This window comes from Drosophila persimilis, unplaced genomic scaffold (assembly GCF_003286085.1).
Source record: "Drosophila persimilis strain 14011-0111.01,24,50 unplaced genomic scaffold, DperRS2 tig00000663-arrow-arrow-pilon, whole genome shotgun sequence".
Taxonomy (NCBI): Eukaryota; Metazoa; Arthropoda; class Insecta; order Diptera; family Drosophilidae; genus Drosophila; species Drosophila persimilis.
The window spans coordinates 1,393,039-1,407,323 of record NW_020825331.1 but is presented as its reverse complement, the minus strand read 5'-3'; the positions used below and the strand labels follow the sequence as shown (position 1 = coordinate 1,407,323).

Below are 14,285 nucleotides of genomic sequence, written 5' to 3'. Positions count from 1 at the left end.
GTATTTGTTTTGAGGTTGATTATAATTTGGAAATGCGTTCGTCGTTGTTGTTGAAGTTGTTGTCGATGTTGTTGTTGTTGTTATTGAAGGTGTTTTTGTTGAGATGGATGTTGAGAAGATAGATGATGATTGCCGTTTATCGTGGTGGTGTTTGTTGTAATGGTGTTTCGGTGATTATTTTGATGGTGATTGGTGATAGTAATCAGATATTGTTGTTGAATATATTTACAAATAGATGTCGATTCATACAATCAATCGATTGATTAATATTTGTTTTGTTTTGTTGGTTGTGTGCAACATAAAATTGTAACGAATCCAAAAAGGTAAAAGGTAAAAAAGAAAAAAAAAAGTATTAAAAATAGTTAGTGATTTTGTTATACTCAGTTTGATTTCGTTGATTATCATAAAAAGATTAGAGTAATGTCATTGATAGGGCTATTTGATGTAACGATTAAATATATATATATATGTATATATGTATAATATATAGAGCAACAATTAACGATATCTAAGCAATGCCCGAGAATACCTGCAAAAAGGAGCCTTGGATCGACACCACGGACTTAATGGAAATGGAATCTACGAAATGAGTTGGTACTCTTAAATTATTCGCGTTTAATTAGGCATCTGTCTTTCCCCCAGTTTTAGGTTGGCCGACTATGTATCGACCGGACGATGCATTCATATATGTTACATATGAGAAGTTCCTGGAAGAGATGTGTATTATCTTACATCTACGAGTAGTATGAGAAAAACCCCCCGGCACGTAGCCCTCACAACAACGGAAAGCCTCATGACGTGATAGATTGGAAGCATGATTGAGTGGATGGAAGAATATTTACGGATTGGTTGGTGAGAGTATAAACATCGATGAGTATGGCAACATTGGCTTCGGTCCCTCGGTCACTTCCTCCTCCTCCTTTTTCTCCTCCTCCTTCTTTTTGCTCTTTCCTTTCGTTACGGCCACAGTGCCGTCGCCGTTTTCCACATGTACGCCATCGCCCTGTAGGGCCTCCATTTCCTTTTCAAGTTCTTGCAGTTGTTTCTCTTTATCCTCTTCGACTTGTTCCTCTTCGGCTGCTGTTAATTCTTGTGCATTCGCCAAATTATCAACGGCGATAGCCAAGAAAACATTTAAGAGCGTGTAATTACCGAAGAGTACCAAAACGATAAAGTATCTGTTTGGGGGGATAACATCAAGAACACAATAGAAATTAAGTGATTGAATGGATTTACATTATAGCGGTTCTTAGTCTAGGATCTATGCATGAGAGGTTTATGTATGTATGCATGTATGTATGAACAGGCAATCAATCAAGTATTCCGAACAAGATCTTGGAGTGGGTAGTGGGGTAGTGGTAGGAACTATGAGAACTACGGTTACTACTACACAGCTGTCTTAGAGCCAAGGCCAACAAGTCGTGGAAAAGCTGCAAAGATAGATATGGTAATGGAAACGTAATGCATTAGCTTTCGTGTAAAGTTTCAATTAGCATTATTTCTACACTTACGGATTTGGTGACCGTTGATATGGGGTGGCGCAGGTTGACTCTTGCTGATGCACGTGGAACGTGTAACTTTTGGGACTTGGGCTTGCAGAATTTCAATAATTTCAATAAAATTCTTCAAGCTCCAAAGTCTCTCTGGTTTTTTTTTCGTGCTCGATTGCACAGATTAATGGTTCGACGTTCAATGACTAGGACTCCTCTTAGATTTTAGGGAGTTAAAGGACACACAAATACGAAATACAAAATACGAATACGGAATACTAAGCTAACGTACAAGTACGACCGATATACATTTAAATGAGTCAGGGAGTAAGTTCTAGAATTAGCTAGGGTCCCAGAGGAGATATGGGAGTGGGGGGTTATCTGATATTAGTTAGCTCGGTAAATATTGAATTCCAAAAATTGAATGCAAATAGCGTACAATGCATATGATCAAGACAGAGAGAGAGAGAGACAGTGAGAGAGTGTACAAGATTAAGCCGAAAAACTTACATAGAGTAAATCATTCCTTTCTGTGCACCACCTTGCGATATGATGCCCTGGTACATGACTTCGTTCCAATCCTCGCCAGTGAGAATTTGGAATACGGTCAACAGGGCTATCGGGAATGTATTAAAATTGGTCTCGGGCGTGCCTCCGGGCAGATTGAACTGGCCGCCAAATAGCTGCATGCCAAGCAGTGCGAATATCAGTATGAACAAGAAGAGCAGGAACAGCAGCGAGATAATCGATCTCATTGAGTTCAGCAGTGAGATGACTAGATTGCGCAGCGATGACCAGTATTTGGTTACTTTGAAGATGCGCAGTAGTCGCAGTGCACGCAGCACGGACAGACCGAACGAGCCTCCCTTGACCTCGGACCAGATCACCTCGAATATCGAACCACTAATGACAACACAATCAAAACGGTTGAACGACGACTCAAAGTAGATGCGGGGCCCCAAAGCGTACATCTTGATGAACATCTCCGACATGAAGAGACCGAGGAATATGAATTCCGCATAATCTGAAATATCAAACACGAAACGAAACAATTAATCGACCGATGATCCATCTGATCTACTGATCTACTTACACAGAAATTCTGTGAGAAACGACGGCTGGCCATAGTGCTCGACGGCCACACAAACTGTGTTCAGAAAGACGAGTACGATCACGAACCAGTAGAACCACTGCGTCTTCACCGTGTGCCGGATCCAGAAGCGAAATCTCTTCTCCGCTCGCCAGAATCCCGTACAACTGCCTTGAGGTTTAGAGCGAGTTTTCAGATAACCTGCGGGATGGAAGACACACACAAAAGACCAAACGAACACACATTGTTAGCAAGATTCAATAGATCACGTTGTTTGGGAACATATATGAATATAATCTCCACCTATGGCGCACAACCAGATACTACAGTACGTTTCAGAACTAAAAGTTTATCAATCTTTCAGCTCTTATAGCTCTAAAACCCACTGTTATCTTATATTAATTTTACTCAAATACAATGTGAGGGAGATATATTGTATGTAGACACAGTGGTTGATGCCTTGGTTACTCTATAATTATTGGCACTTAGCATACACATGCATATGCAATACATATACATACATATGCTGTAAAAGTACATATGGAATACAGACAGATCTAATCGATATGAGTACGATATTACGTTACACAGGTGTGATGCACCCATACGACTAGCACTAGACAGAGATTACTTTTTTGTGCCGCGGATGTACATACATATGTACATATGATATGGATTCATGCTCTTTAAATCTCAGTTCAAATATTATTTTCTACTTAAAATTTAAATGTTCTTCTTTATAGGTTAGGTTTTTTTAGTACGTTTAATCGATTTTTGTATTTTCATTTGCTATTATTACTGTTGAGTTTAAAGTTATCCTTTATCGTTTCAAAAATCATAGGAATAATATCATTAAATTGATCGGCACAGAGCAGATAAAGGACTGTATAAATTGCTATATATACGCTTGAGTAGAACGCTATCCACGAGTAGAAATGTATTCTTATGGGAAATATCATTTATCTTTTTTTATTCTCTTTATTCTCTTCTGAATTTTCACTCTTGTCCTACCCTATTTTATTTTTGTTCTGGTTAGCATTTTATTAGATCATCTAGTCAGATATATGTTTAGAGTCCAACTTGAGCATTTTGTTGGGAACTCTTGTTGGAAATGGTATGAATTTTCATTGTACACCAGAATAAACAATACAAAATAATTTCCCTTTATTCTTTTTAAGTCTACGTATACATATAGAACATTTCTAATGGGTAAAGTCCTTTTCCCGCGCCTCATAATAGGCCATTATGCCCCTGGATCATAAATCTGGATCATACTTTATTTAGATGATTTCTGTAACAATTGGTGCACTATATCAAAGACCTATTTATGATGCAATCTAATCCGAAAGAATGTTTGCAGGCAGTAAAATGATTTAATTGTATGGTCTACTTTTTTCTTTATACAAAAACACATTTTTGTGAACTTTACATACGAGTGGTAGTACAACAATGATTATTATTTATGTATATAGGTTTTGTTGTGCGGAGCATTAATTTTTGATAACTGCTTCACCGATTCGTGTGTTGTGTATGTGTGTGTGTGTGTGTGTGTGTCGGTGTGTGCAGTGAATAAATAAATTATAATTTACTTACACATTTCGAAACGATATTCAATGTAAGAGATTTACAAATTCGTTTTGTTGTTTGAGAATATTGTATGGTTCAAATGAAGAAACGAAATATTAAAATTAATTGCATTTCGGCTCTCGGTTTTTAAGCAAAGACAAAACTTGTATTATTTATAAGTATTTTTTGTTTGTATTTATAAAGACATTCGTTGAACAAGAAAACTAGACAATTAAAATCCAACTCAACGCAATTCAAAAATTGTAGCATTTCGTGTGTGTTTTTGGTGTACAAATTTCAATACGGATATAGTACAAAGGTCCATGCTTGGCCCTCTTGCCCACGTTCCCATCGTGATATAGTTATGCCCTATCTTTGATATTTTTGATAGCCGACACTTGAGAACCTTGTTTCCGCAGAACTTTATATCGAAAATTTTGTTTCTTAAATTAATTTTTTAAATATCTTTCTTACCATCATCGCCATAGTCCTCCTCGGCCTCCTCCTCTTCAGTGTCTGTTGATTTCGATTTTCCCAAACTTTTCAGCTTTTTCCGCTTGGCTGCATTTCGTCTTCGTGCTAAAAATCAACAAATCATCATTAATATTGAGACATCGTTAATATTAAATAAGAGTATGACAATCACCCTCCATTATGTGCATTTTCTCCTCCTCTGTTGTCCGCTCTTCGGCTAGTATCACCTCCTCTGAAATAATATCATTGAAATGCATCAATTGGTATTTCGATCACAGCAAGGCTTTTCGTTCTGATCAACAAAATTAGCACAAAGGAGTATATATGTGGTATATACTTTTACAAATAGTACGATATATAGTAGGTATATGTGGGGTATGTCTTTTGTATAGTGGGGAGCATGATCGGTCTATATATATTTATACGATATTTTCATCTTTGTGTGGGATATTACTTTACACTTGGCAATGCACAGGAGCTTTTATCAGTTTTTGGTTCTATTGTATAAGGACAAAGGTACGCTAAGAATGTGCCACAGGTGCTGGCTATATATATATATATAAATTATCTGAGTACAACTGGTATATATACCTATATATATTTAGATGTATATAATATGGTTGGACATTTCCAAACGAGATGATTAAGATGAATGTACCTCAAACTGGAGTGAGAGATGATCTCAAATTGAATAATAACACAACTCTGTTCGATTTTTAGGGAATAAAATCCTCATTGACATTGCATAAGACCTTTTAAGACATGCACAAACTTCTTTAACAGTATACTATATGGATTCGTTGGGATGATAAAGAACCATGGCGTCTCGTATATTCTTTGTTCTTTGAGAAAGATCTTGACAAATGAGAATTGTGCATGAGTTCTGCATGAGTAGTTTATAGAAGATTCTTGTTGAAATGTTCAAGTTGTGGGTTTCAGAGTTATAAAACATTTCCAAGCTTTCCATGTTTTCGGGCAAGTATTTTATGCATTTCGTTGGTCTGGTCTGTAAAGTGTTCCATTTTTTGTTAGTGTTTCTTCGAGTATTTTTATTTTTTGGATGTATAGTGGTATGAGAGGTGTGAGTGTATTATAGGAGTGTACATATATAAGATAGATTTTACAAACAAGAAATAGGGGTTAAATACTATACCAGCTTTACAAATCCATTCAACATAGCCGTTTAACTCTCTTTCTAGTTGCTGCTGCCTTCTAAGTTTAAGAAACTCTTGTCTATTTTCTACTTTTTCTCGTTCTTTTGCGAATTCACTACAAAAAATAATCAAAATAGAATGTGATAAACCGAAAAACAGGATTTGATTTCGTTTTCGATTTCGATTTGATTGATCAGATGTAAGAATTGATCAGTACGAGTAGTATGCAGCATTAGCATTACAACAGCAACAATCTTCACATCTTTGTACGAGAATAGTATAGAGAATTCCATAGATCAAATTAAAGAAGAATTTAAATCATAACTCATTCCAAATGGAAATCCAAATAAAATCAAATCAAAACTAGGGACAGAGATAGTGGAAATTATTTAGTGGCAACTAAAACGATAATAACACATTTTGATATATTTGTTGGCTCGGTTGTCGGTCGGTTCTCGAATGATGGCTCCCCAGCGGGACGGGACGGGAGAGACGGCACAGAGACCCTTGGAATCAGGTCAGAAGTCAAGGGAACAATTTTCAATGGGTACTATATACGGAGTATACACATATACGAGTGTGTATCCAGTATGCAGGATGATTTATAGGGCAAGCCAGCGAGGAGTACACTCGTACCCATTCCATTGGGCGATGTGATGGCATCATCGGAAGTGGCTCTGGATGTGGGTTTTGATGCGTTTTTATTGGGGTGCACTTGTGTATGTCATGTCAGTGGTGTATATAGTATAAAGTATATAGTAACATTATATCTTAATATTTCTCGACACTCCGCTGGGGCGGGGATCGGATTGAGGGGCTGAGGGATCTCTTTTATTTTCGGAGTAATAGAATTTCTATATATTGTATGTATGTAGTATGGCTAGCTATTAAGTTTAGTTTTTGGGGCAATATAAGTATGTTAAACGTTGTCTCTATGTTAGTTTAAATTCAACTAAAGTTAGGTGTATAGCAAAATGCATAGAATACGTACTGTTCGGGGGGAACGATTAAGAAAGTATATGGGTTGGTGGGTGTACATAGTAGATTGGTTTGGCTTTTTGGGGGTGAACGAACAGCATTTTTCGCATAATCAATTCATTTTGGAGTAGTAGTAGTAGTAGTAATAAGTATTATTTATCAACTCTTTGTGACCGTGGATTATTATGGATTATTATTGGATTTTCTTGCGTTCTATAAAGTATTATATTGGGAATAGTAGTAGTAGTACGTACATAACTAGCAGTAAAATTCAAACAATTTCCTTATAACGAATATAGTATGTTGTTTGGAAGTACTTTGGTTCGTTTTTTAATTGAATTTGTTTTAAATGGATGTCTGCTATTTTTTTTTTTTTTTGTTGTCTGAGAGATATTCATAGTACTAAAGGGATTTCCTGGGTTTTTCGAATATTGGGTATTATATTATATATATACTATATAGTATAGCTCTGTTTCGATTTGCTTGGTTTCTCTAAATGTTCAATGGCTGTTTTTACTGTTGGTTGCATTCGAGGGTGAGGTACAGGGACTGGAACTGGAACTGGGGGGTTTGGGAGGTTTAGAACTATTTGTATAAACCTGCTTGTGTGATCCAATCAAGGTACGAGACCATTGCTGTCTGAAACATGGCCCGAAAACGGCATTTCTGAAACTCCATGCGACGCTCGACGCGGTTACGTTCGTTCGAAAACTCTCTGAATATTCGAGGAATACGAGGATCATTTAATGCATACATTTAACAGAAAGTCCCAAACAAAAATAGAAATTAGAACAAAAAATCATAAATACAATACATACATATGTACATATGTATAAACAGGAGCAGTCTGAACATCACAAAGCCCAACCCACAAAAAACAGATCGAATCAGCTGTCAAATTTTTGCAATACCTTACATCGAATAAGTTTCTGGTTTGGGAGCAACTATATATACACACAAACATATGTATAATCTGGTAGGATTGAATTTTGAATGGAATGGTGGGGGGAACCCCACCCACAAATATCTGTGTGATATATTCAAACTCTCCCACCCAAAAAACAGAATTAACTTCAATTCAAAAATAATAACCATATATAGTAATAGTAATAGTAAGAGTAGTTGAAATAGTAAATTTTGTTACGGTGTATAAGATCGGATAGATTGTTAGAGCACACGATCAAATCAGCGAGAGTAAGATAGAACCAACTTACCCACTCAAGACACCAAGAACTAAGTTGAGCATAAAAAATGAGCCTATAACTATAAGAGGCACGAAATATATCCAATTAAATGTTGAACCTAATGCGTCGTTGGTCTATGGATCGTAAAAAAGAAAAGTATTAGTGGGTTTACTTAATGTCTAAGTGTGTTATATAGAGTACCCAATAGAGTATTGACGTCCAGCCCTCCATTGTGATACATTGGAATACGGTCAACATGGCGAATCCAATATTATCGAAACTCGTTATGCCTGAATTTGGTCCATCCCATTTCTCCAGACACATGCTCGTGGTGTTATTGCATACAAAGGAGCCGCCTGCCTTCTCTGTGCTGTTGTCCGTGTTGCAGGGTGTCTCTGATTCGCCCTCCTTCACTAGTTTATCTGTGCACGCCACAGAGCAAAGGGAAAGGAAAGAGAGGAGAGAGTATTGGTTTTAATCAGCTCTATATGTTCAATGGTTTGTAGGTTTTTGGTTTACTTGGATCTTCTAAGCTATAACAAGTCTTATGCAGTGCGCCCGAATAAAACTCGAGTCCAATGATTGCAAATATTACGATTGCAAACAACACCAAGAGACCGATTTGCAGTAAAGGTGCCATCGCCTTGATTATAGATTTTAAAACTACTTGTAAACCTATGTGGACGATGTAGATGTAGATCCAATCCAGTTTCAGTTTCGGTTTCCACGGCGGGTCGATTGAAGAGTTGGAAAGAATGGGTTGGATTAGAAAAGATTCGCAATGCAGCTTTTGCTAGTTACACATTAATATTTACATGGGCTCGAAGGAGCCCCTACCACAGTCTATGTATAGTACGAATACAAAAGAACAAATCGATGGAGTGACCATCATATAGTTACGTTACTATATTTACAATCTTAATAGAGCGTCCAAAGATACTCTCATAAAATAAAAACCATACGAAAAGTAGTAGAAAGAGTATAGAGATTATTAAATGGAAACACGAGGAACTACTCACTAGGAATTCCAGACACTAATTTTAAGGGCCGTAGCACACGAATGGCTCTAAGTGTTCTTAGGTCTACCTCGGGCCCTATTTGTGGGTACTGTGTCATGAATCTGTTTGCAGACGTTAAGCGATCGAAACGAGTAGTTGAAATTAGTTGATTAGCGATACTCAATGAATATCCAAAAACAATTCAAATATGAATAAAATCAAATACAATATATGTATGTATAAAGAAAATGATTCCATAAAGGGTGCATCTTAAATCGAACCTTAAATCGAAACAAAGCGAATAGCAACTAAACGTTTATAATAATGTCGAATCAAAAAAGATACATACATTAAACGATATATTTACGTTTAACTTAACGCGCGGCGGCTAGTTCATATATTTCGCACACACAATGGGAGACCCAAGCGAAAACTTTCAATAGTTTGTATCTGCTCTACCCTGCGCTCTGCCCTCTGGGCTGAGCCACATTCATTCATCTGGAGAGCAAATCCAAGCTACTTTATGTATACAGTATCAAAATGTTCTATTAAGAAAATATCTAGCATATATGTACGTACAAAAAAAAATAAAGATTTCATTAGCGGGAAAAGGCAAAATAATATCAATTACGTTTTAAGATGGTTTTATATATATCTTATAAAAAATCACTTTATGAATAGGAAATTCTACAAATTCTATTCTTTTCAACTGTCTTTTAGTTAGGTATAGCATTTACAAGTAAGTATTTAAAGAGTTTAGCTATAAAATGTATATGCTATGACCCAAATATAATCTTAAATCTCAGATATATATTTATATAATATTTGCAAGTTTTGGATGGATTTATATCCACTATGCAGGAGCGATCTATTGTCGTCAGTGCATAGTGTTGTTTATCTTCTACAGTTGTCAATTGTTCCATGGTATAGCTATAAAATGTGTATTCTATGAGACAAATATAATCTTAAATCTAAAATATATCTATAATATATGCCCCTTTGGGCTCGGAACGCTGCAGGGACGATCTAAAGTCACCACTGCATCGGTGTGTAAGAGAAGCAAAACCTCTACAGTATGTGATTTCTATGGCTATTACACTGATCCATGGCTCGGTAACTAAATCCCACGTTGACTTTATGATTATTCATTTCTAAACTAACTAATAATTGATTATCAAATAAAAGTTAATATTAATGTTACGATATTGTATAGCCGGAATAAAGTACATAATGTTCAATTTTCATAGATATCTAATCACAGTTTTATCTTAGGTACATATCCGACCCCTTTTTCTATGCAATATTGTTCTAAAATCTTTTCAACATTATCCATTCGATTAACATAGCAGAAAGGGGTCGATGTGCACATACATATGAAATGAAAATAACTACATATATCCGATCTAGTTCCAATCCGAGGTATGGGAGGCATCCTATCGATGCAGTCTATATCCATTTCCTTTCTTATAGCGTTTAGAATTGGAGATCCATTATAGTTTCTACTTGAACACTCACTAAGACGACACACATCGTAGCTATAGCTCGTTCTATAATGCAATTTGAATGTTCAATTATAATTTTTGATGTGTGGCTTGCTAGCCAAGATCTACTATATAAAGTAGGATATATAAATGTGTTATTTTAGTCTGGCCTAAGGTCCTTATTCAAATGGTACTATAACTAATGTTGATTTGTTGGCTCGAAGTCTTACTTGGAATTCGGGATACAAGCTTCAGCGGTCGTAAGACACGAAAAGACCTCAACATACGCAGGTCAACATCTATATTGGCCTCAGCAAATATCGTCATGGCTCTGTTCACGAACGGTTTACGATCGCATCGGACGGGAAGTTATTATTAATATATTATTAATTGTTAGCTTATGCTGAGATCTTCCCTCATTAAAATTAACATTTGGTTTCTTTCCTTAAAACTATTAAAAAAAAAATTATTCTTATCAATAACAAACACACATGTGTATATTTCATGGTCATAATAATTCCTCAAGAAATGGTATATTTTTGCATCATTATGGCCATGCATTTTCTTCTCCAATTTAAAGAAAAAATTTGCTTAAAAACTAAAGGACACAATAAAAAAAAAAGCTTGCATTGCGTGTGTAAAGATACTTATTTTCCATTAAAAATAAAGTGTGGTGTGCATTTTGAAAAGGGCGTTCCTCTTCTGGTTAATTATTTACCCCGTCACTACAACGAAAAAATCCATGATGTTCCAAATATTCCTGAGATAGGAGTGTTTATGCAGAACAAGCCCTAGGGCGAGGATCTTGAGCGATGCTTCTACACAGAAAATGCATAAAAAATAGGCCTCCGTTTTTTCCTATTCACAAGAGAGATAGAGACATTTATTTCTGAATAATAGATGATGGGGGGCGGTGGGGGAATGGAGAAAAGGCCTTAGTCTTACCAATTTTTGAGCCAATACTGTCTTGTCACCACCCGGCAAGTGCTCCTCTAGCGCCAACACAACACAGTTGGCTATGATTGTCAATAACACAGCGTATTCAAAGGGCGGCCATTCAATGATGAATCGTGTGTACTTTCTAATTGGGTTATCCTCGGTTAGGATAAACAATGACGTCGGACCACCACCTGGTGGGTTTTCCTCTTTTTTCGGGCCACCCATTCTATCAGCTAAGCGATGGGCTCCCTTTCGACCCAAGTGCCCCCCGCCTAAGGAGTCCTGTTGATGCCCTGCTAGCACTGCTTCCTGAGCCGCTTCCAACCTGAATAACATGGAACAATATACATATAGATATATGGAATACAAAAATAGAGATAAAATATGCCAAGAAATTATACCATTAGATGGTAAAGTAACATATAATTGTTGTATCTCTGCGGACAACAACATAGATGGGGGATCTCTTTAAATGAAAACCATCTTGGTTGCATATGCACATACATATGTGTGTCCCCCATCTGAATTGTGCCACAATTAAAACTAAAATCAAACAAAAAATATACACATACTTGTATGAATTAGGAACAAGGACACACATACCGTCACTATATCCAATTTCTGATACTTTTGTAACGACCGCTCGGCCATAATTATTTTACACAAGGTGAACCACAATACGCATTTGTCGGGAGTGACACGCCGTCCGCATGGCACGATAGCGGCAGCAACTGGACATTTAACTCGAGAGGCCAATTACGCGAGAAGCTCGGGGGCATTTGGGAGCATGGAGCATGGAGCAGCTGGCTGGCTGTGCCCCAACGATTATTTTTTGGCAGAGGTGGCAACGTTGTCGTCGTTTTGGAAGGGTATTTATCGAGGAGAAAGAGAGAGTGGGCTTGGGGCGTTGGGGGACTTGCGACTTCCGTGTTTGAAACTATATACAATGGTAATGCTGTGTACTCTGGATCCAGTTCTCCACCTCGCGGCCCAGTACTCTCCTCGGGCTCGGAGATCAGCCCCACCAACTCTCTCGCGCTCTGGCACTCCTCCTATCCAGCTCCTCCGTTTCAGCTTCCTCCTCCTGGTAGTGCTTCTTCTTTTGGTTTGTCTGGTTTCTTTGGTTTGGTCTTTTGTTTTATTGATGTTTGTTTTATTGTATAGCTGGCTGTGATTTTTTGTCTGTTTATGCTTGTTTTTTGATTTGTTTCGATATATTTTTCTGGTGTATTTTTACTGCCTTTTTTGTGGTCCGTCTGTTTTGCAGTTGGGGAGTATTATTGTATTATATTTGCACTAAATAACGCGGAAGGGGTACCGGAATGTGCAATTAGATTGCATTTAAAATTGATGGATTAATTTGCCTTGGGATCGCCCACCCAGTCACTTGTCATTGCCCCCGAGCCCGGCCCCCAAACACAGCACAACCACTTGGCCCCCATCACTTATGCAGATTGGCATTTGGTTCAGTTTTACTTGTAATACCCTCCCCCCCACACCCCCCCTCTGCCCATTATTTATGCACTGCGTATTTCAGGATATCCATTCGAACACACACACCCACATACACTTATACGTAAACGTATATCCGACCCGTATGACCCGTGTACAATTAGACGGAATGCCGTGCCATGCTGATTCCCGGACTCCGGTTGCACTTGAGTGGGCGGCAGATGTGGCAGGTGTGTGCGTGGGCTAATAAGAGCGAGCGCGAGAGCAGTAGCAGTAGCCGTATCCGTATCCGTAGCAATAGCAGTAGTTTTGTAGCCCGGAGGAGCAGATTCTTGTTTTCGCCCAACGATAATTATGATGCTCACACCGGGTCAATTCAGTTCATGACCTATAGAGAGAACACACACACACACGCACACACACAATCTGTAGCTGGCCCGCACTCACTTACTCACTCACATGTGTGTACACGTGTACCAGTAGCTGTACCCGTACCCGTGCACCCGTACGTGTGGACACGGGTGTTTTTATGATACTACTCGAGTACACTCGCAAAAAAAAGGAAGGATGCATACAAAATGCATTGGCTTTTCATTTTCACTGCTTTTGTAGTCCACAAAGAAGTGTGCTAAATGTACATAAGTATATATATGGTTTGATGGTTTGCTGCTTTGCTGCTTTGTTTGTTGGATGGACGGATGGATGGTATACACATACATACATATGTACATATATATATGTTGTTTCGGTTTCATTTCGTTTATTGGTATAACATTCCATTACTGGAACACGCCATGAATGAAAAATTTAGGGGTTGAAACTTGCTGTGTCACAAGAGAAGAGCATAAGCAAAAGAGAGCTCACACACACACACAGACACAAGAAAAGGAGGAAGAGCAATAGCAAAAGCATAGCGCTGCTGCCGAAAAAAGCTCGAAAAACATACACACTCTGGGAGCGGAGAGGGAGACGCTCCGGTGTATACCGCCGTTTCGTGGTGAATATTGAAACGATGAGAGAATCATCACACACTGGAAAGAGCTCTCCTCTCCGATTATAGTCATCAAGGGAAGCGCCTGGCAGCAATCCCATTCGATTTCGTGTTTACTTTTTCTCCAGAAATGTTTATGTTCCATAGAAATGCAGGGGGCCGCACATCAGGGTTGTGCCGTTCATGGGAAATGTTTATAGTTGTTGTTGTCGCCCCACTGCACTGATTGAGATTCCACTGTTCTGTGTGGGTTCTGTTCTGGTTCTTCTGAGAACGACGATATTTTTGGAAACTCTCTCTCTCTCCCACACACAAATGCACTCTCGAACCGGCTGTAAGCCAAAACTCACTCACTCACTCACACTCTCACAGTATCTCGCTCTTTGTGGGTTTATATCGGAGCAATCCCTGGTTTATATCGAAGCAATCCCTGTCGGTGCTCCGTTACATATATCGATGACGACGACGATGGTCGTACCAGCAATTAT

The 14,285-nt window shown here is 38.1% G+C and overlaps 1 protein-coding gene across 3 annotated transcripts in view; it reads right to left on the bottom strand.

Annotated features, from left to right (window-relative positions):
• LOC6599410 (voltage-dependent calcium channel type A subunit alpha-1) overlaps positions 1-14,285 on the bottom strand; it is a 57,592-nt gene that overhangs the window by 38,722 nt on the left and 4,585 nt on the right. Inside the window, exons 4-15 of one of the 3 annotated variants that reach the window (XM_026991272.1) lie at positions 11,361-11,679; positions 11,134-11,273; positions 8,956-9,056; positions 8,456-8,611; positions 8,138-8,358; positions 7,967-8,070; positions 7,352-7,467; positions 4,793-4,852; positions 4,621-4,725; positions 2,584-2,781; positions 2,001-2,514; positions 843-1,178 (exon numbers count right to left, since the gene is read on the bottom strand). In XM_026991272.1, the coding sequence (XP_026847073.1) occupies positions 843-1,178; positions 2,001-2,514; positions 2,584-2,781; positions 4,621-4,725; positions 4,793-4,852; positions 7,352-7,467; positions 7,967-8,070; positions 8,138-8,358; positions 8,456-8,611; positions 8,956-9,056; positions 11,134-11,273; positions 11,361-11,679 (2,370 nt within the window). Of the gene's footprint in view, positions 1-842; positions 1,179-2,000; positions 2,515-2,583; positions 2,782-4,620; positions 4,726-4,792; positions 4,853-5,773; positions 5,890-7,351; positions 7,468-7,966; positions 8,071-8,137; positions 8,359-8,455; positions 8,612-8,955; positions 9,057-10,645; positions 10,747-11,133; positions 11,274-11,360; positions 11,680-14,285 lie in introns of those variants that run through there. The other 2 variants (XM_026991271.1, XM_026991273.1) reach the window with 2 other exon arrangements.